At 43.0% G+C, this 20,947-nt stretch overlaps 1 protein-coding gene across 1 annotated transcript in view; it reads right to left on the bottom strand.

Annotated features, from left to right (window-relative positions):
- Window positions 1-16,083, bottom strand: part of LOC126100606 (NADPH oxidase 4-like) — a 191,969-nt gene extending 175,886 nt beyond the window's left edge. The window contains exon 1 of the mRNA XM_049911235.1: window positions 15,991-16,083. Within this exon, the coding sequence (XP_049767192.1) occupies window positions 15,991-16,050 (60 nt within the window). The 5' untranslated portion in view covers window positions 16,051-16,083. The remainder of the gene's footprint in view (window positions 1-15,990) is intronic.
- Between the last annotated feature and the right edge of the window lie 4,864 nt (window positions 16,084-20,947).

The raw sequence follows: 20,947 nt of genomic DNA, 5'->3' as shown, positions 1-20,947 counted from the left end.
ACACAATGGAAAGCATATGAATTTTATATGGCGTGAGTAGGCTGCTTCCCTACAAACAGTTTACAGAGGGGACAAAGGGGCGAAGGAATAAGACCAGCCGGGCGCAGTTTGCCACGTTTTGTCGCGTCACAAACAAGAGGAAGTTTGAGATGGAGTCATCGCCAGCGCCGAGCGTCTGACTGCTGCCAGGCCCGGCGCCTGACAAAGCTCCCCGAGCGGCGCGCCTAGCAGTAACGCCGGGGAGAGCGCTGCCAGTATCTAATCTTCCGGAGCGGCGAGCGCTTCCCCCACACAATGCCGCGCCACCAGCGGCGACGCGGCGGGCGTGCCCCCAGACTGTTCCGCGGCGCCGCAGACCCGACCGCGCGGAGAGCCGGTCGTAGCCGAGGTCAAGGCAGCCGCGCTGAACGGTGGCTGGCGCGCGGCTGCCGCGAGCCGGGACCTGCCGCGGTCGTGATCAGAACTGTTCGAATCAAACTGGGGAATGCACAGGGCAGGCTTTTGGGACTGGTATTTACAACCTTGGTGATTTTCGTAATACATTGAGATGACAGAAGTTATGGGATAGCGATATGCACATATACAGATGGCGGTAGTATAGAGTACACAAGTTATAAAAAGGCAGTGCAGAGGTGGAGCTGTGATTTGTACTCCGATGATTCATGTGAAAAGGTTACCGACGCGATTAAGGAGGCACGATTGGAATTAACAGCCTTTGAACGCGGAATGGTACGAGGCGTGTTTTATAAGTAAGTACCGTTTCGAAATTAAAAAAGACGTGCTAAGATATCTTAATAATTTTATTTTTACATGAAAGCCTGTACCTTAATCTACTTTTCTACATAATTTCCGTCAATATTGAGGCACTTGTCATAACGCTGTGCCAGTTTTTGAATACCCTCCTCATAGAAGTCTGCTGCCTGACCACTGCATCACCACTGTTTTGTCTTCGTCATCGTCTTGAAGACGCTGACCGCCCAGGTGTTTCTTCAAGTGCAGGAACAGATGGTAGTCACTGGGCGCAAGATCGGGGCTGTACGGTGGATGATCTAGAGTTTCCCATCGAAAAGATGTGATGAGATCTTTGGTCTGATTCGCCACATGCGGGAGGACATTGTCTTGCAGCAAAACGATGCCCTTGCTCAACTTCCATGGACTGTTGCTTCGATTCTGGTGTGACGTTGGCCACCCATGTTTCATCGCCCGTAACAATTTGGATTAAGAAATCATCACCGTCGTTGTGGTACCGCTCAAGGAAAGTCAATGCACTGTCTAAACGTTTGATTTTGTGCACATCCGTCAACATTTTCGGTACCCAACGTGAGCACAATTTTCGGTAATTCAAGTGCTCCGTCACAATGTCATACAAAACACTACGAGAAACATTAGGAAAGTCATCCCGCAAGAAGGAAATCGTAAAGCGTCTGTTTTCTCTCACCTTATTGTTCACTTCCTGCACCAAACTTTCATTAACGACCGAAGAACGCCCACTCCGTTGTTCATCATGCACATTTCTGCGGTAAACTTTAAATGCTCTCACCCACTTTCTTAACATTCAATCACTCATAATGTTCTGTCCGTAAACTGCACAGATCTCACGATGAATATCGATCGCTTCTAGGCCTTTAGCACTAAGAAATCTTATAACAGCCCGTACTTCATAGACGGCAGGACTCACAATTATAGGAGGCATCTTAAACACTCAGTACACAACGTAAACAAGGAAGAATCAGACTGTAATGGCGTCAGTGCATAGATAAAGGTACAGGCTTTCATGTAAAAATAAAATTATTGAGATATCTTAGCACGTCTTTATTTAATTTCAAAACGGTACTTACTTAAAAAAACACGCCTCGTAGTTGGAGCTAGACGCATCGTTAGGGAATTCAATATTCCGAGATCCACGGTGTCAAGAATGCGCCTAGAATACTAGATTTCAGGCATTACATCTCACCACAGACAACGCAGTCGCTTACGGCCTTTACTTAACGACCGAGAGGAGCGGCATTTGCGTAGAGTTGTCAGTGCTAACAGACAAGAAACAGGCTCAGAAATCAATCCTTTAGGACAATGTCGTTAATGGGCTATGGCGGCAGACGATCGACGCGAGTGCCTTCGCTAACAGCACGACCTTGCCTGCTGCTCCTCTCCTGGGCTCGTTTGGTTCAAATGGCTCTGAGCACTATGGGACTCAACATCTGAGGTCATCAGTCCCCTAGAACTTAGAACTACTTAAACCTAACTAACCTAAGGACATCACACACATCCATGCCCGAGGCAGGATTCGAACCTGCGACCGGAGCGGTCGCGCGGTTCCAGACTGAAGCGCCTAGAACCGCTCGGCCACACGGCCGGCCGGCTCGTTTGGTTTTTGGTTTGTGGGACGCTCAACTGCCAGGCTCTGCTGGGCTCGTGACCATGTCGATTGGACCGTAGACGACTCGAAAACCGTGGTCTGGTAAGATGAGTCCCGATTTCACTAGGTAAGAACTGATGATAGGGTTAGAGCGTGGCGTACATCCCACGAAGCCTAGGACCCAGGTTATGAAAAACGCACTGTTAAAGCTAGTGATGGCTCCATAATGGTGTGAACTGGAAATGGGTGTGTTCGGCTACTTGGAGGCCATTTGCAGCCATTCGTGGACTTCATATTCCCAAACAACGAAGTAATTTTTATGGATGACAATGCACCAGCTCACAGGGCCAAAATCATGATTGGTTCGAACAACATTGAGACCAATTTGAGCGAATGATTTGGCCACCCAGATCGCCTGACATGAATCACATCGAACATATAGGGGACATAATCGAGAGATCTGTTCGTGCACAAAATGGTGCTCCGGCAAGACTTTCGCATTTATGGTTGGCTACAGTGGCAGCATGGCTCAAAATTTCTACAGGGGACTTCCAACCACTCGTTGAGTCCATGCCACGTCAAGTTGCTGCACTCCGTCTGGCAAAAGGAGTTCCGACACGATATTAGGAGGTACCCCATGATTTTTGTCATCTCAGTGTAAGATTTCTTCGTTTCTTTGTGACTATTTCTTTACGTCATTAGGTGGCGTCTTTACTGCTTACGGGGTGGGTAGGATATCAGGCACAGTCTGTGCGATGGCTGCTCATAATTAGCAACAAAACATGTCGGCCTATATCGTGTATTTCACCACTTAACTCCATATAAACAATCTGATATTGGGATCTATAAGGCTATAACGAAAGTGGTATTTTGAGTGCAAAGGTTACTAAGTAAATTACATTGTACCTTGGCTCGGAGTGTTTCACTTACCGAAAGCGCACACTGAATTGGATTTAAGTTTTACGTGCTTCTTTCACAAAATTTCTTGAGTTATATCCCGAGTTTGTTCCTTAATTAAGTCTGCGTTCGTGTTCGGGTTAACGCTTCATCTTTAATTATCTGGATGTCGACGTAACGTTAAACTGTTAGCTTTCTTTCTTCAAAAGGTTTTCTCACACCTTTTGGATCTTACTATCAAAATGATGATGGATAGACAGGACGGGGAGTTAAATCATAATTATTTTAGTCGTTGTCTGTACGTCTGATGACATTCTAACATGGCCTGATGAGTCAGCTCGCTCTTCTCAACTGCAGACTAACACAGATGGATGTGGGGTTAACAAGGAAGGGTTAACGGTTATACATTTGGCAGGGCCAGGCCTTTGAACTTTTGAAGCTGAACAGGTTATTGCCACAAGTCCTTCTTGTTTCGAAACAACGTGAATTATTGGATTCTCTAGCGTGTCACATTGTGCTAAAAGATGTTAATATTAGACCTGAAAGCTAAGGTTAACTCGAAATAGCTCTACATCACAGATCAGGCAGCTTTCAATAAAAACACTGTATAATCATGAATTTCCCTTATGACCCGAAAGACGCAGAAACATTGAGTTGGTGCATAAGCTCGTAGTGTTTCAAGGAACACAACAGATAAACATAACGGAGACTTTAGTCATTAAGAATATTTTCTCCTTCACTATTTACAACAGTCTGGCAACGCTGGAGTAACTTTTCGATTTCGCGACTGTGGAAATCACGTGGTTTTATGTGCGAAGAACTCGTGGAACCATGTTCGGAGCGCGTTTTCATCCGGAAAGTAAGTTCCTAGAAGGTTGTTCGTTAGTGAGCGGAAGAGGTGAAAATCTGAGGCCGCAAGATCAGCTGAGGTGGGTGCGGGATGACTTCCCAACCCAACTCCTGTACAGTCTTTTTTGTCAGTCTAGCAGAATGCTGGCGGCCGTTATCGTGGAGCAGCATCATTCAGTCTTCCTGGTCATTGTCCTTGGATTGCGTCTGCGCGACGCCTCAGTTGCTGAAAATATGTGTCATGAGTGATGGTTGCACCTCGGGGAAGCAACACTACATCACACCGTTGTTGTTCCTCCAGAGGCATAATATTATCTTTTGTGGCGCATAGGTCTTTGTACAGGGAGTGGGTTCAAGCATTCCTTCCTTTTCCTTATGTTAGCATAAAGACGCCATTTATCGTCACCTGTAATGATACAGGATAGGAATGGTCGGTGTTGATCACGAGCCAGATGGTGATGAGCAAGCAGAGATGCAGATATGGTCACCCACTGATTTTTGTGATTTTGGCTTAGAGCGTGCGGTACCCAAACACCCAATTTTGAAACGTTCCCCTTTGCAGGCAAATGTCGCACAATGGTGGAATGATCACAGTTCATCGCATTTGCAAGTTCTTGAGTACTCCGAACTGGAGAGCCCCTAATGTCATAACGAACCTCCTTAAAAGGAGAAAACCATAGTCTTGCCGTGTTTCTGTGCCATAGCATTATCCTCAGACATGGCGCAAATGTTTCTGGTTGACTCTGCTGCTGTCGCCACTGTACTGAAGTCATACAGAAGAATATGTCGGAATTGTTTTGATTTCTGCACTTGGCACTCCATTTTCTAGCGTCCACAACTCCACTTGCGATCTCCAAATGACAAAATGGCAATATGTTAACTCAAATAACAGTGGACTACAAATAAAAGATGACAATAGATAAATAAATCCATAGTAACTGTAATACCGACATGCAAAACAAAAACGCTAAGAACTTTTGCACCAACCGAATAATACATGTGTGGGGCAACGGACTAACTTATAAAAACACCGATGAATCCCTGAGGCGGTGATATACGAATAACGTGTGTAAGGCTGGATGCAGTTTTAAGACAGGAGAAAGGAAACAATTCATGTGTAAATGATGTAGGCAGTCACTGGAGAAAGAATTTACGAAAAATATGGAAAGAAAAAATCGCTTAATCACATCGAAGGAACGAAAGATGCAATAGTGTAAGAAGAACAGTTTAAGGTGGGAGAATCTTACAGAAAGGGTTCACTGACCACCGAGACAAATGTGAAACAGAAATTTAGATGACGGGGGAGGGGGACACAATGACCCCCTTGTTCCTAGATTTATTGTTTTTCGTTTATTCCATATGCAGGAGCTTATTTTGATCGTGTACTCTTAGTTTAGCATCAAAAACTTGATAAACTATGGTAACAGTAGGATGAGCTCTAGTACACAATATTTAATGTGGCTTTCGACAAGTAGTAAATAAGCTTCCCATCCTCCCCGGACCAAATGAAGTGCCCTTGGAACACTCGCCGAAATATCGATCACTATGGCAATATGACAACGCAGTCACATTCCTGGAAATTTTTTACCGAAAGCACAAAATTTTCTGTAAGCCTAATAAGTTAATTATTGAATTCAACTTGACTATTATACATCTCTGAATGAATGAAGAAGAAGTGCGAAGAAAACCAAAAACATGCCACGTCTGGATCCCGAAGCTTCTTCCAGTACATCAATCCTACTCCAAGAATGGCAGGAACAGCAAGTGGCTGAGTTTGCCTGTTTCGTAGATTGTGAGGCCAAGTGCTGTTATGGGTAGCCTGCAAAAAGAAAACTGCTGAACAGTATTAAAAGTTGAAACTGTATTTGTCTTCAAGCTGTATACCTTTTGCTGAAAGGCAATGTTAAAGGTCTTTGAGGAGTACGCTAAAGAAAACATCATGTCATATCTTTGAAACATTTTACTGCGGATCTGGACCAAAGACATTGAATGACTGTGTCGTGTTGTTAAAGACTGACGAGCACTATCGTCAGTGATCGTCATTATCTGGACCACTGACGTGGCTTATAGAAAAGAAATGCGTGTTAGGAGGACTGATGATTCGGACACCAAAGGAACTGAAGCTTCAGGTCAGCACGTCTGAGTTAGTCAGTGCTAGAAACAATACATGTCCTGTGGAACTGTCGTCTGGGATATCCCTTCAGGTAAAGTCGCCTATATAAGAATAACTGTCTTTATTCGGATTCATTGGGAATCTTTCCCTTACGAAGAGTGAGTGCTAGGTTGTAAGCGTGACTGTTTCAGTGTAGTGGACTGTGATGATGGTTGGTTTGCGGGGCGCTCAACTGCTCGGTCATCAGCGCCCGTACAAAGTCCCAGTCTTTACACAGTCCAATTTAGCCACTTTCACGAGTGATGAGGACAAAACAAACACACAGTCCCCGGACAGAGAAAAATCCCCAACCCAGCCGGGAACCCCCGTGATCCAGAGGCAGCAACGCTAGCCACTTTTTTATTATTTTTCATTTTGTTCAGTGTAGTTCGTTGCACTTGGTCTGGGCGGACGTCACATGGCATTCGTTCAAGTTGATTGTTGATTCCTTTACTCAGTTTTTTTATTACAGAGGACAGTCGGCCCTCAGACCGAACACGCTGAGCTACTGTGCCGGTGTCACTAGACCACGAGCTGCGGACGTCGACCGTGATGAGTGCGTGTGGATTGGAGTGTCTTCAAAGTACTGTGTGAGATATTGACAACGGAAGGAGAGGATGCTGTCTCCTTTCGAATAGCATTAAGGAAGGCGTCGGTCGAGCTTAACTTCCTCATTTTTTCACTGCATTCAGTAATGAGGCAAAACAATATGACCATTGCCAAGCGCGAGATTGACTGCTGCTTGGTGGCGATGAGGACATGTGGTGCGGTAAGGAAAGTATATAAGGGAAACAGAATCGAATATGGAGTCATTCTAGCAACGATACAGGCTACAAATAGGATGGTGAAATCAACTGGCTTTCGTGACTTTGACGAAGGACAGGCGCCTGGGAAAGAGCATCTCGGAAATGGCGAAGCTGGTCGGCTGTTTGCGTGCTACTGTCGTGGGCATCTATGGAAAATAGTTGAAGGCTGGTAAAACCACGATTAGGCGACTAGATTTTGGACGTCCGCGCCTCATCACGTATCTACATCTACATCCATACTCCGCAAGCCACCTGACGGTGTGTGGCGGAGGGTACCTTGAGTACCTCCATCAGTTCTCCCTTCTATTCCAGTCTCGTATTGTTCGTGGAAAGAAGGATTGTCGGTATGCCTCTGTGTGGGCTCTAATCTCTCTGATTTTATCCTCATGGTCTCTTCGCGAGATATACGTAGGAGGGAGCAATATACTGCTTGACTTCGGTGAAGGTATGTTCTCGAAACTTTGACAAAAGCCCGTACCGAGCTACTGAGCGTCTCTCCTGCAGAGTCTTCCACTGGAGTTTATCTATCATCTCCGTAACGCTTTCGCGATTACTAAATGATCCTGTAACGAAGCGCGCTGCTCTCCGTTGGATCTTCTCTATATCTTCTATCAACCCTATCTGGTACGGATACCACACTGCTGAGCAGTATTCAAGCAGTGGGCGAACAAGCGTACTGTAGCCTACTTCCTTTGTTTTCGGATTGCATTTCCTTAGGATTCTTCCAATGAATCTCAGTCTGGCATCTGCCTTACCGACGATCAACATTATATGATCATTCCATTTTAAATCACTCCTAATGCGTACTCCCAGATAATTTATGGTATTAACTGCTTCCAGTTGCTGACCTATTTTGTAGCTAAATGATAAAGGATCTATCTTTCTGTGTATTCGCAGCACCTTACACTTGTCTACATTGAGATTCAATTGCCATTCCCTGCACCATGCGTCAATTCGCTGCAGATCCTCCTGCATTTCAGTACAATTTGCCATTGTTACAACCTCTCGATACACCACAGCATCATCTGCAAAAAGCCTCAGTGAACTTCCGATGTCATCCACCAGGTCATTTATGTATATTGTGAATAGCAACGGTCCTATGACACTCCCCTGCGGCACACCTGAAATCACTCTTACTTCGAAGGACTTCTCTCCATTGAGAATGACATGCTGCGTCCTGTTATCTAGGAACTCCTCAATCCAATCACACAATTGGTCTGATAGTCCATATGCTCTTACTTTGTTCATTAAACGACTGTGGGGAACTGTATCGAACGCCTTGCGGAAGTCAAGAAACACGGAATCTACCTGTGAACCCGTGTCTATGGCCCTCTGAGTCTCGTGGACGAATAGCGCGAGCTGGGTTTCACATGACCGTCTTTTTCGAAATCCATGCTGATTCCTACAGAGTAGATTTCTAGTCTCCAGAAAAGTCATTATACTCGAACACAATACGTGTTCCAAAATTCTACAACTGATCGACGTTAGAGATATAGGTCTATAGTTCTGCACATCTGTTCGACGTCCCTTTTTGAAAACGGAGATGACCTGTGCCCTTTTCCAATCCTTTGGAACGCTACGCTCTTCTAGAGACCTACGGTACACCGCTGCAAGAAGGGGGGCAAGTTCCTTCGCGTACTCTGTGTAAAATTGAACTGGTATCCCATCAGGTCCAGAGGCCTTTCCTCTTTTGAGCGATTTTAATTGTTTCTCTATCCCTCTGTCGTCTGTTTCGATACCCTACCATTTTGTCATCTGTGCGACAATCTAGAGAAGGAACTACAGTGCAGTCTTCCTCTGTGAAACAGCTTTGCAAAAAGACATTTAGTATTTCGGCCTTTAGTCGGTCATCCTCTGTTTCAGTACCATTTTGGTCACAGAGAGTGTGGACATTTTGTTTTGATCCACCTACCGCTTTGACGTAAGACCAAAATTTCTTAGGATTTTCTGCCAAGTCAGTACATAGAACTTTACTTTCGAATTCATTGAATGCCTCTCGCATAGCCCTCCTCACACTACATTTCGCTTCGCGTAATTTTTGCTTGTCTGCAAGGCTTTGGCTATGTTTATGTTTGCTGTGAAGTTCCCTTGCCATGTGTGAAGGAATCATTGATGTCAATGCTGAAATTCAGTCTGCAGCCACAGAAGACAGCTGGTCCATCAAGTAGAGAGTGTGCAGCGACAGATTTGATAGTATTCTTCTTCTTGTCTGCAGCAGATGTTGTCATTTCAACGTCTTCAATTGTTTTATATATTGTATGTCGTGCACATCGATGATATCTTCTGCAAGGCATCTTGGCAGCGTTCAATGCAGTTGCCTGTGCAGCAGCAGCAGCGCGAATGAGCCGCTGAGCGGCTAACTCGGTTGTTGTACCACGGTGGCTCTTTTCCATCTCTTACCATCTTGCTTGGCACATACTCATCTAACGCATAATGTACGACGGTTTTGAACTTTGTCCATTGATCCTCAACACTATCTGTACTTGGGACAAAACTTTTGTGTTGAGCCAACAGGTACTCTGAAATCTGCTTTTTGTCACTTTTTCTAAACAGAAAAATCTTCCTACCCTTTTTAATATTCCTATTTACGGCTGAAATCATCGATGCCGTAACCGCTTTATGATCACTGATTCCCTGTTCTGCGTTAACTTTTTCAAATAGTTCGGGTCTGTTTGTCACCAGAAGGTCTAATATGTTATCGCCACGAGTCGGTTCTCTGTTTAACTGCTCAAGGTAGTTTTCAGATAAAGCACTTAAAAAAATTTCACTGGATTCTTTGTCCCTGCCACCCGTTATGAACGTCTGAGTCTCCCAGTCTATATCCGGCAAATTAATGTGAAGGTCGGAGGCTTGCCCGCTCTGTAAACCAGGATAGGTGACGATATGTGGCAGATCTGAAGACAGGGTACAGCCCTAGAGCAGGTGCAACTCTTTTGAAGCATACGGTTCAGCACTCGTTGCTGAACATGAGATTCCGGAGCTAACGACCCCTACACTTTTCCATGTTAACACAAAGACATCGTCGACTGTACGAGAGTCGTTCAATAAGTAATGCAACACATTCTTTTCTTGGCGAATTCCCGTTGCAAAAATGGGAAATTTGTTATGAAACACCGTTGACTATTCCTGCTTCAGCCCCTACAATTTCATGAAGTTTCGATTGGTGGCGGCGCTACACATAGTCTTCAAAATGGCGTCTGTCGCGGAGGTGCGTTCCAAGAAAAGAGCTGTCATTGGCGCATAACCACAGCATCGCAAATGTTCATAGGCGCTTGCAGAACGTCTATAGAGACCTTACAGTGAACAAAAGCACGTTGAGTCGTTGGGCGAGGCGTCTGTCATCATCGCAACAAGACCGCGCAAAGTAGTCCAATCTCCCCCGTGCCTCCCGACTTCCATCTGTTTGGCCCAATGAAGGTTGCACTTCGTAGGAAGCAGAACTAGGATGATGGGTAAGTTATTGATGCAGCAAGACGTTGGCTCCGATTTCGACTAGTGGAATGGTACCATGCGTGCTTACAGACCCTCCCAGTAAGGCGGCGTAAGGTCGTCGCAATGAAGGGAGATTACGTTGAAAAATAGAGTTCTCTAGCCAAGAGATTGGGGAATAATATGGTGTATTTCAATAGTGAATAAAACCAACCTGGCTTCAGAAAAGAAAAATGTGCTGCATTACTTATTAACGCCGCTCGTAATTGCAGTGGGCACAGGCTCATCGGCACTGGACGGTGAATCAATGGAAACGTGTCGCCAGGCCGAATGAATACCGTTTATTGTTACGCCAGGTCGGTGGTAGATACGGCATTCAGGCCAACAGTTTCTCGAAATACGCACTGCGCCATGAACGCACGCTGTTGGTGAGATTATTATGCTATGGGTGATATTCCCCGGAGCTTCCACCTAACCTGAGGTAGTAACGGAATCATCATAACAGCTGTGGACTTCATGAACGTTATTGCGAATCACTTGCAACTGTTCATTCTTGATGTCTTGCCCGATGGGATGCCATCTCTCAGCAGGGTATCTACCCGTGTCACAAGGCCAGATTCGTGCTAAAATGGTGTGAGGAACAAGATAATGAACTCACTTAATGACGGAGACACAGAATTAGCATGATCAGAGCTAGATCGAACACTTCTGGGACGCTACCGGGCGCTGGCTGTGAGCTAAGAAACTACTCGCCCGTAATTTTCGGGAACTGTGTGATATGTCTGCAGACATCTGGTGCTACATACCTCCGGACACCTACAAAGGACTATAAATAAGCCATGCCACGTAGAGTGTCGCTGTATTGCGTCCCGAACGTGGACCAACGCGCTATTAAGCGGGTAGTAATAATGTTTTGGTTCATTAGCGCAAGACACTGCGAACCGTCTGGAACTTAAATTAAGCAATTATCCGAAAGTATGGCGATTAAGAACTATACACTCCCCTTGCTAGCCAGATACTATCACAATTTCTACCACCAGGATGATAAGCGACTACCGCAGAATTAAACACCACCGCAACCAGCGTGTCTTATCTTCCCTACATAGGTGGCTTAGAAAACTTGATAGCTTGAAAACAAAGAAGCTGTGCTACATTCCGCTAAGAGTGGCTGAATCTTTCGCTTAGTTTGCAGCGTCATATTTTGCTAACAGCAGTGAAAGGACTGTTGAGAACTTAGGAACAAGTCGTGTTTTAGAGCAGCAAAATGTAAGCGGTACCTGTAGTAAGACAACGATGAGAGAAGACGTGAAGCTGTTACTGAACAGGCGAACATTGGAATTACATACCCGTTTTCTTTTATGCTCGACGAGAACTGTGAACGCTAATTTCATCACTGACAAATTTCGCAAGTGCTCCTGCTTATCATAGCAGACCTCTGAACGTACATTGTTGGTGGTTTGGTACTCATTAACTACATAGCATGTTTAATTCGTATTTGATTTACTGGGAAGCTCCCGTTTGAACTAAAATCTCTCTAATTTTTGCCCTCACGGTATTTTCGCGAGATATACGTTGGAGGGAGCAATGTATTGGTTGACGTAGGTGAAGAGAAACTGAAATAAATCTGGAATTCAACACATTTGTAATCTCATCAGAATGTTAGAAATGGACTGAAAAATTTCTCACACACAAGATTAAAATTCAGAAAAAATTATTTAAATAAAAATCAGCTTTTAATCTCCCATGTTTTTAAATCGGACTAAAAATTTTAAATAATTTCTCCCAGTCCTGTAAAGATTCCTAAGGCCATACAAATTGTCCTTAAAATTTGTGACTGTGAATGAAGCTACTGTAAGATTTAAAAGGGAACATGTGGGGCGCATGTAATACGTAATTAATGCGTAAATACGAGTTCACCTTCTTCCTAATATATTCATTGCACGCGCCTCACGTTCTCGTGTTTTAAATCCTATAAGTATTTTAGTAGATATTAAAAATTTTCTGTCACAAATATTCAGGACAATTCATATAGGCTTAGAAACGTGCACAGGGCTAGTAAGAACTTTTTAAACTTTTTTGTCCGATTTAAAAACCTGGTTTATTAAAAACTGATTTTTATTAGAGTGATAACAGAGACTGAGTGTAAAGTATGATGGAATTTGCAACTCAAAATAATGACTGCGCTTCTAGTAAATTAGCTGGCTTGGATCTGGATTTTTTTGTTTTATTCAGAAGACGAGATGCTTTGTTTAGGAAGGTCGGAGTCCGCTGTCCCGTCATCAAGGTTTAGGAAGACGGGAGCCTTAGAAATTACAAGCGAGTGGCACGCTGCTGCGAGATGTGTAGAAAAACGGCGCAAAATTCGCCGTCATGTTCCTTCCTAACCAGCTAAGAATAGCTGCATGCATTCCCATGGTATTCTACAGCAGTGATGCCTGAGCTTTGAAAGATTGTTGCTAAACGCAGAAGCAATTATAGATGACCAACTCTAGATACAAAATATAATGCGACTAAATAAGCGGGACACAATCAGTGATCAGTCACTAGAATAGTGGGATCAGACAGGGCCATTAAATATTTTGGGGTATAAATCCGGAGCACTTTAAGGTAGAGATTCTGTATAAATCTGTTTTAAGGGAAAACAGTTTCCAGATTGAGGTGGATTGGAGTGGTACTAATTAAGAGTAAATCTTGTACGAAAGAGGTCGGTTAGAAAGCTATCGTCTCGCCGACTCATGGCTGTTATCCACACGCCTGGAACCCTCACAAAGTACTCCGAAAAAATAGAAAAGATTCAAAGAAAGGCTACTTACGTTACGAAGAGCGTCACAAAAGCGTTCAACAAATTCAAGTGGTAGTTGCTATCAGAAAGGCATTTATTCGTTATGGAAGGGCTTCATTTTTAAATTGCATGTCTGAGAGTTCCAAGCCGAGTGCAAAAAGCGGGTTACTTCAACCCATGCACATCTCTTTTAATGACTGCAACGGTAAAATTAGATAAATTCGGACTTACACGGAGGTGCGCTGATAATCGATTTTCCACGCACATCACTCATTTGTGAAAAAATGGATGAGAGGGCGATTGCTGCTGATGCAGTGTATAACCTCCACTACACAGTGTACGATGACGTACTCAGTGCAGATGTAAATGTGGAAGACGTAACACGAAAGATAATTTCGCACAAATTTAACGGGAATTGTGTAATGAGCGGTCTAAAGAATCAGTTAATTTTAGCATTCAGTATAAATTTTCTTATAATGATATATTCGAAAGACTGAGTTCTTAATGAAGAGAAAACAGAAAAAAAGTTCACCACCAAAGAAACATGGAGATAATGTATGTATTAGTTACACCAGGAAAAACTTTCCTGTCGTAATAACATATCAGTAGAAGTTCAAATTATCAGAAAATTGTCTTAAGTATACAATTGTGTTGGTGGTACACGTTACAGAAATATAAAAAAAGTAAGGAGAGAGACTGTGATGACTTTCAGCTAATGGATATTTCTGCTTTACTATATGGAAGTCAAATGTGAATTCTAATGAAAAAGAAGCAAAATGGTTTACATATAGTACACCTACATCTGTACTCTGCAAGCCATCTTACGGTGTGTGGCAAAGGACACTTCGATACCCCTATCTATATCCACCGCCTCCCTCCTTTCCCTGTTCCATTTGCAAATGGAGCGTGGGGGATTGACGGTAAACTTCCATAGTAACTGTAATTTCTCGGATTTTCTCGTTGCGATCATTTCGCGAGGCGTAAGTGAGAGGAAATAATATGTTGCTCGTCTCTTCCAGGAATATACTCTTTCGGAATTCCAGCATTACGTTTTTGAGAAAAGCTGAAGGTAGACAAGAAGAGACAGGGGAAAAATGTAGACAGCGGAACAGAATTACAAATACTCAGCGTGAGACAGCATGCAGGGCTGTAGGACAGAATTAATAAATCAGTTTCGTAGACGCGACCACACCCTTGTCCCAGAAAAGATATGTACATTCAAGCCAAAGGGTGACAGAAGATCGGGAAAAATGTGGGAAAATCGACATTGTTAGCAATAAGAAGTCCTAAAAAGATACACTCAGCAACGAGAAGGTGGCGCCTAAGTTGGCTTTGTATGGTAGTGTCTGGCAATATAATTAACAGCACCATATGGTCTGCAGCAAGGAATTGTTAAATGTGACAGTTTTTTTAGTGGGCCCTATTGGCTAAAAATGAGCACGAGGTGCCCGAAACGCGTCACAAATCTGCATCTGTACTCTACAAACCACTGAAGTGCGTGGCAGAGGGTACATACCATTGTACCTGTTGTTAGTACTTTTTCCCGTTCGATCACACATGGAGCGCGGGAAGAATGATTGTTTAAAGGTCTCTCTGCCTGCTGTAATTAATCTAATCTTGTCCTCACTATCGCTGCGGAAACGATGTGTAGGGAGTTGTAATATATTTCTAGAATCATCATTTAAAGACAGTTCTTGAAGCTTTATCAGTAGTCTTTCTCGAAATCGCTTCCGTCTGTCTTTAAGAGTTTGCCAGTTCAGTTATTTCAACATCTGTTTTATTTGTGGTTTTAGGGCGCAAAACTTAAAAAAAAAAAAAAAAAAACACATCTCTGTGACAGCCTCCCGCGGGTGAAACAAAACTATAACATTTCATGTTGCCCTTATGTGCATAAGTTCAATGTTTCCTGTTATTCCTATTTGTTTCGGGTCCCACACACTTCTGGGATGAGTCGCACAAGTAAATTGTAAGCAGCCTCCTTTGCAGATTGATTGTGCTTCCCTGGTAGTCTACCAATAAACCGAAGTCTGACACCTGTTTTACCCACGACTATGTGACTGTTCCGTTTCACGTCCCTACTAAGTGTTACTTCAAGGTATTTGAGTTTACCGATTCCAGCTGTGACACACAGTTATTATATTCGTAGAAGACAACGTTTTTTTGTTTCGCAATGCGCACAATTTTACATTTCTGAAAATTTAAAGCACGTTGCCAATCTTCGCATCACTTTGAAATCTTATAAAGGTCTGACTGAATGTTTGTACGGCATTGTTCAGACTGTACTTGATTCTACATAACTGCATTATCTGGGAAAAGTCTGAGATTTGCTATTAATATTGTCCGCGAGGTTATACATTTACGACGTGAACAGAAAGTTACTTCTGCATCTGTCGATCACTCCCCATCCAAGGTAACATGTTGCGTCCGCCCAATGAAGAAACCCTCAGTCCAGTCACGAATTTCGCCTCATACCCCATAAGATCATACTTTTCATAATAAGCGTAAATGTGGTACTGAGGCGAAAGTTCTTCGGAAATGCTGCAAAATCTTCCATCTAAAACACGTGTTATTCATAACTGCTCACCAACAAGAGTGACTGTGAACATAATATAGCTGTGCGCTGCTCCTTTACTCCGACAGAGCAGCACGTGTGATATCAGGGCGACGCCCCAGAGAGGTGAGCGCGCGGCCTTTGTGCTCGGTTAGCCCGTTCACTCACCAGCAACCAGAAAGACGCGCGGCGAAGCCAGCTCCGACCTCTGCACCGGCGGCGAGCCATCGCAGCACTGGCTCGCCGCAGCAGCCGCGTGCGCTGCCGGGCTGCGCGCGAACCGGCGGCTGGGAGAACGCGGGGTAGGAATGCAAGTGGGAGGGAGAAGAGAGAAGTGGAGGAGACGAAAGACGAGGAGGCAAGCAGGCGGGAGCCGCACGGCGCATGCGCGCAGCGTGCCGCCTCCGTGGGCTACAGCGCCGTCCACTACCGAGCATCCTGAAGCATCATTCTGCAGAAATTTCGGCCCTATTTGATGTCTCGCGCTCTGCTACGTTATGTTATTACAGACATTTCCTGCTCCTCATAATCTGGTCCATTTTGTTTCAACTGTTGATGCTGTTAGCTTGTTAATTAAATTTTTATTCGAACAGACAGAAGCGATGTCGTAGCACAAGTCGCAGGAACTAGTCGAAAGAAAACAAACATGAGTAGTCAAAAAATAAATATAATTACTACGAGGTTCCAAAACGAAAATAATACCCAAATAATACCATTAAACAAGCAACGTAAGGATTTACTGCATTTACCTATTTTAAAATAGCTACGAAATGCGAAGGTGTGTTAATGGAACTTGCCCTGTCGGCGTTTGTGTGACATAAATAGGGTAAACAAAAAACAGGATAAGTAGATGAAAGTAGGGTAGGTGAAGTCTGTATGTGTCTCAATGTGAACAAGCTTTGGTTAATTTTGCCAAAATGTTATACCATTTGGCATCCAAGAATTAAAAGATAAAACTCTCTTCATTTCAGTGATCACAATTTTCAGTATGAATTTTATGTACCAGTACTTGCATCGTCTTTTCCTTCCCTGGTTTTTCCCTCGATGCTCTTCTGTATGTTCTAATTGTACTGAACTTAGTGTCCAATTAATTTCATATTTCTTATCTGTATGGTGTTAATCAACATCCTGATTTCGTTTTTTTCTTTTTCTATTTACCCAAATGCTTTTTATCAACACATATGTTTTTTGTGACTGCATATCCACCTAAGTCGAAACAAGGCCCCGGGAGTAGACAACATTCCATTAGAACTACTGACAGACTTGGGAGAGCCAGTCCTGACAAAACTCTACCATCTGGCGAGCAAAATGTATGAGACAGGCGAAATACCCTCAGACTTCAAGAAGAATATAATAATTCCAGTCCCAAAGAAAGCAGGCGTTGACAGATGTGAAAATTATCGAACTATCAGATTAATACGTCACGGCTGCAAAATACTAACGCGAATTCTTTACAGACGAATGGAAAAACTGGTAGAAGCCGACCTCGGGGAAGATCAGTTTGGATTCCGTAGAAATATGGGAACACGTGAGGCAATACTGACCCTACGACTTATTTTAGAAGCTAGATTAAGAAAAGGCAAACCTACGTTTCTAGCATTTGTAGACTTAGAGAAAGCTTTTGACAATGTTGACTGGAATACTCTCTTTCAAATTCTGAAGATGGCAGGGGTAAAATACGGGGAACGAAAGGCTACTTACAATTTGTTCAGAAACCAGATGGCAGTTATAAGAGTCGAGGGCCATGAAAGGGAAGCAGTGGTTGGGAAGGGAGGAAGACAGGGTTGTAGCCTCTCCCCGATGTTGTTCAATCTGTATATTGAGCAAGCAGTAAAGGAAACAAAAAAAAATTCGGAGTAGGTATTAAAATCCATGGAGAAGAAATAAAAACTTTGAGGTTCGCCGATGATATTGTAATTCTGTCAAAGACAGCAAAGGACTTGGAAGAGCAGTTGAACGGAATGGACAGTGTCTTGAAAGGAGGGTATAAGATGAACATCAACAAAAGCAAAACGAGGATAATGGAATGTAGTCGAATTAAGCCGGGTGATGGTGAGGGAATTAGATTAGGAAATGAGACACTTAAAGTAGTAAAAGAGTTTTTCTATTTGGGGAGTAAAATAACTGATGATGGTCGAAGTAGAGAGGATATAAAATGTAGACTGGCAATGGCAAGGAAAGCGTTTCTGAAGGAGAGAAATTTCTTAACGTCGGGTATAGATTTAAGTGCCAGGAAGTCGTTTCTGAAAGTATTTGTATGGAGCGTAGCCATGTATGGAAGTGAAACATGGACGATAAATAGTTTGGACAAGAAGAGAATAGAAGGTTTCGAAATGTGGTGCTACAGAAGGATGCTGAAGATTAGATGGGTTGATCACATAACTAATGAGGAGGTACTGAATAGGATTGGGGAGAAGAGGAGTTTGTGGCACAGCTTGACTAGAAGAAGGGATCGGTTGGTAGGACATGGTCTGAGGCATCAAGGGATCACCAATTTAGTATTGGAGGGCAGCGTGGAGGGTAAAAATCGTAGAGGCGACCAAGAGATGAATACACTAAGCAGATTCAGAAGGATGTAGGCTGCAGTACGTAGTGGTAGATGAAGCAGCTTGCACAGGATAGAGTAGCATGGAGAGCTGCATCAAATCAGTCTCTGGACTGAAGACCACAACAACAACAACATCCACTCTGCACAGCATCCATTTTTTCGTCCCCGTTTTCCTATAGCTTACCATTCACAACTATATCTTCTTTATTTCTATATTAATGAATTACTTTTAAATTTGAAGCCTTGTTTGGTCACTCCAGTTTTCTTTTAATAACCATTAAAATCCTATTATCACCACTTCTTGTAACAGTAATCATTTTACTACTCAGCAGTTGTAATTCATATCCAATGTTTACTCTCCTCATAACGCTCTTTGACGACCTCAGTTTATCTTTTTTTCTATGTTTCTTCTGGACATCAATCAAAATTCTAAACGAATAATTACAGTTCTTCTCTGAATGTAGGAGGATACCGACATCGTCAGCAACGTAATGCAGCATATCTTCTTACCGTTAGTTTTTATGCCTTTTTGCGATTTCCTTAATTTTTATTACGTTTCACACACACAGACGAAATAAACAGGAGGAGAGGGGACAGTTCTGGCATACGAATCTTTCCGCTCTAGCTACTTTCGAAAAGCCATTAATTTCTGTGTTCTAGGTTAGGGAAAACTCCTAATTAGTTTCCTCCAGCGTGTTACAGTTTTGTACAGATCTGTGAAAAGTAGTTGTAAGTCTATTTTATCAAATGTTTTTTTCTATACAAATCACTATCGAAACAATAAAAGTACCCCTGGAATATTTCTGACGCACTTTGCAGTACTAAACGTTGTCACATCCCACAAACGTTGGTTATGGGTTAATGCTCCTAACTCATTTCCCTTTCCCAAATCACCAAAATTAGCTTTAGTTCGACAATCGCTTGTTCGTTCTCTCAGATTTTAAAGACTTGCCCTGTTCTCTTGTAATAAGAGACTTGGAATTTAATATTTGTTGATGAAGACACTGATCTCACGAGTTTCATGGCAACGAATTATACATTAAATTTGTGACGTTTTGATGATGGTGGTCGTAAAAACTCCACTACCTTTGACAAAAATGACCAACGTAGTTTCTAAAGAGAATATACGAAATGTACGTTATATTTTCATAGCAGAATGGCTCATTATGACTTTTTTTTAAATAACGCCAATTTCTGGTGTCCTGAAATGCCACGTACAGTTCTCAGTTTATTCTACTTCAAATGACATCCACTGGACCATCCAGTCATAACACTTAGCCCAGAACTTCAGCGAAACTATAGGAGTGTATTTTCTGAGAAATGGGCATTGAAAAACGGAGGATTGATGGATAGTAGTCTTCGAGACCTGGTTCAAGTTTCTAAATAGATAGGACCTTAGCAATTATCTAACCTATTTGTGTCATCACTGTATGTCTTTCGTGTAGATCACTGTGTTGTGTTTATGTTGTAGACGGGTAGGTACAAGGTGAAACTCTGTGACAAAACATAATTTAGTTCTGTCAAAAAGCATATCGTGTACATAATGGTAACTGTTTTTAAGTGGGGCAAATGAAAGATAATTCTTAAAATAAACGAAGTCTTCTTTTGTATCATTCCATGACATTGGCGGTAAACGTTTTGAGCCTAATATTTCATTAGATAATCAGGGGTAACATTACCGAGCGAACGTATGAAGACGGTTGTAAGGAATGCGTATCGAAGACATTTATTGGAAGAATTTTAAGCAAGTGCAGTGCATTTGTTCCCATACAAACTCTAGTGCAACCTGTTATAGAGTATTGCTTTAGTGTTTTGCTTTTTCTGAAGTCCACATAACGAAAGATGTGGAATGAATTTAGAGACGTATTGCTAGGATTGTAAAAGTTCTGTATAATAGAATTGCTCAGTGAAATTGAATTGGAGCCGTTGGAGGACAGGCGACGTTGTTCTCCCGATTCCTTATTGGGTTAACTTAGAGAACCGGTATTCGAAGTAGACAGCATATCAATCGTATTTCTGGTGCGGTAACAATGACAATGAGACAAACGAGACTAGGTTGCGTGAGGAAGCGTACAGTCATTTTTATCTTCATGCGCGAATGGAACGTCCAGGCTAGGGAATGACTAATATTAATGAGACATATCCTCCGCCATATACTGGACAGCGTCTCGCGGTATATGTGCTCTGGTGTCCAAAGCTTTTGCATGAATGTGTCACTGCCTAGTAACATAGCTCGATGAAACTTGGACCACACATAGAAAGAAGTGCTACAGTATAGTACGGATGCTAACGGAAGGAAATATGCAAAGAGACGAACACAAAGGACACTTTTATTCAAAGACAATAACTACATTAAAGTCATCGCGATTTATGAGGGTCCCATGGACATTACAAACGTGGGACACGGTTTCTAATAGCGCGTGTGATCACTACGGACGGAAATACGTGCACTGCTATATGCTCCCATACTGGCCACAAGCTTGGTAAGGAATTCTTCTGGTAGGGCGATCCATTCCTCCATCAGCTCAGTAGACAACCGTTGGAAGGTCTTTGATGCATGTGGACGTCTCCCCAACG

This window comes from Schistocerca cancellata, chromosome 9 (assembly GCF_023864275.1).
Source record: "Schistocerca cancellata isolate TAMUIC-IGC-003103 chromosome 9, iqSchCanc2.1, whole genome shotgun sequence".
NCBI classification, from domain to species: Eukaryota; Metazoa; Arthropoda; class Insecta; order Orthoptera; family Acrididae; genus Schistocerca; species Schistocerca cancellata.
Note: the sequence above shows the minus strand (reverse complement) of the source record. Positions and strands in the feature narration are given on the sequence as shown.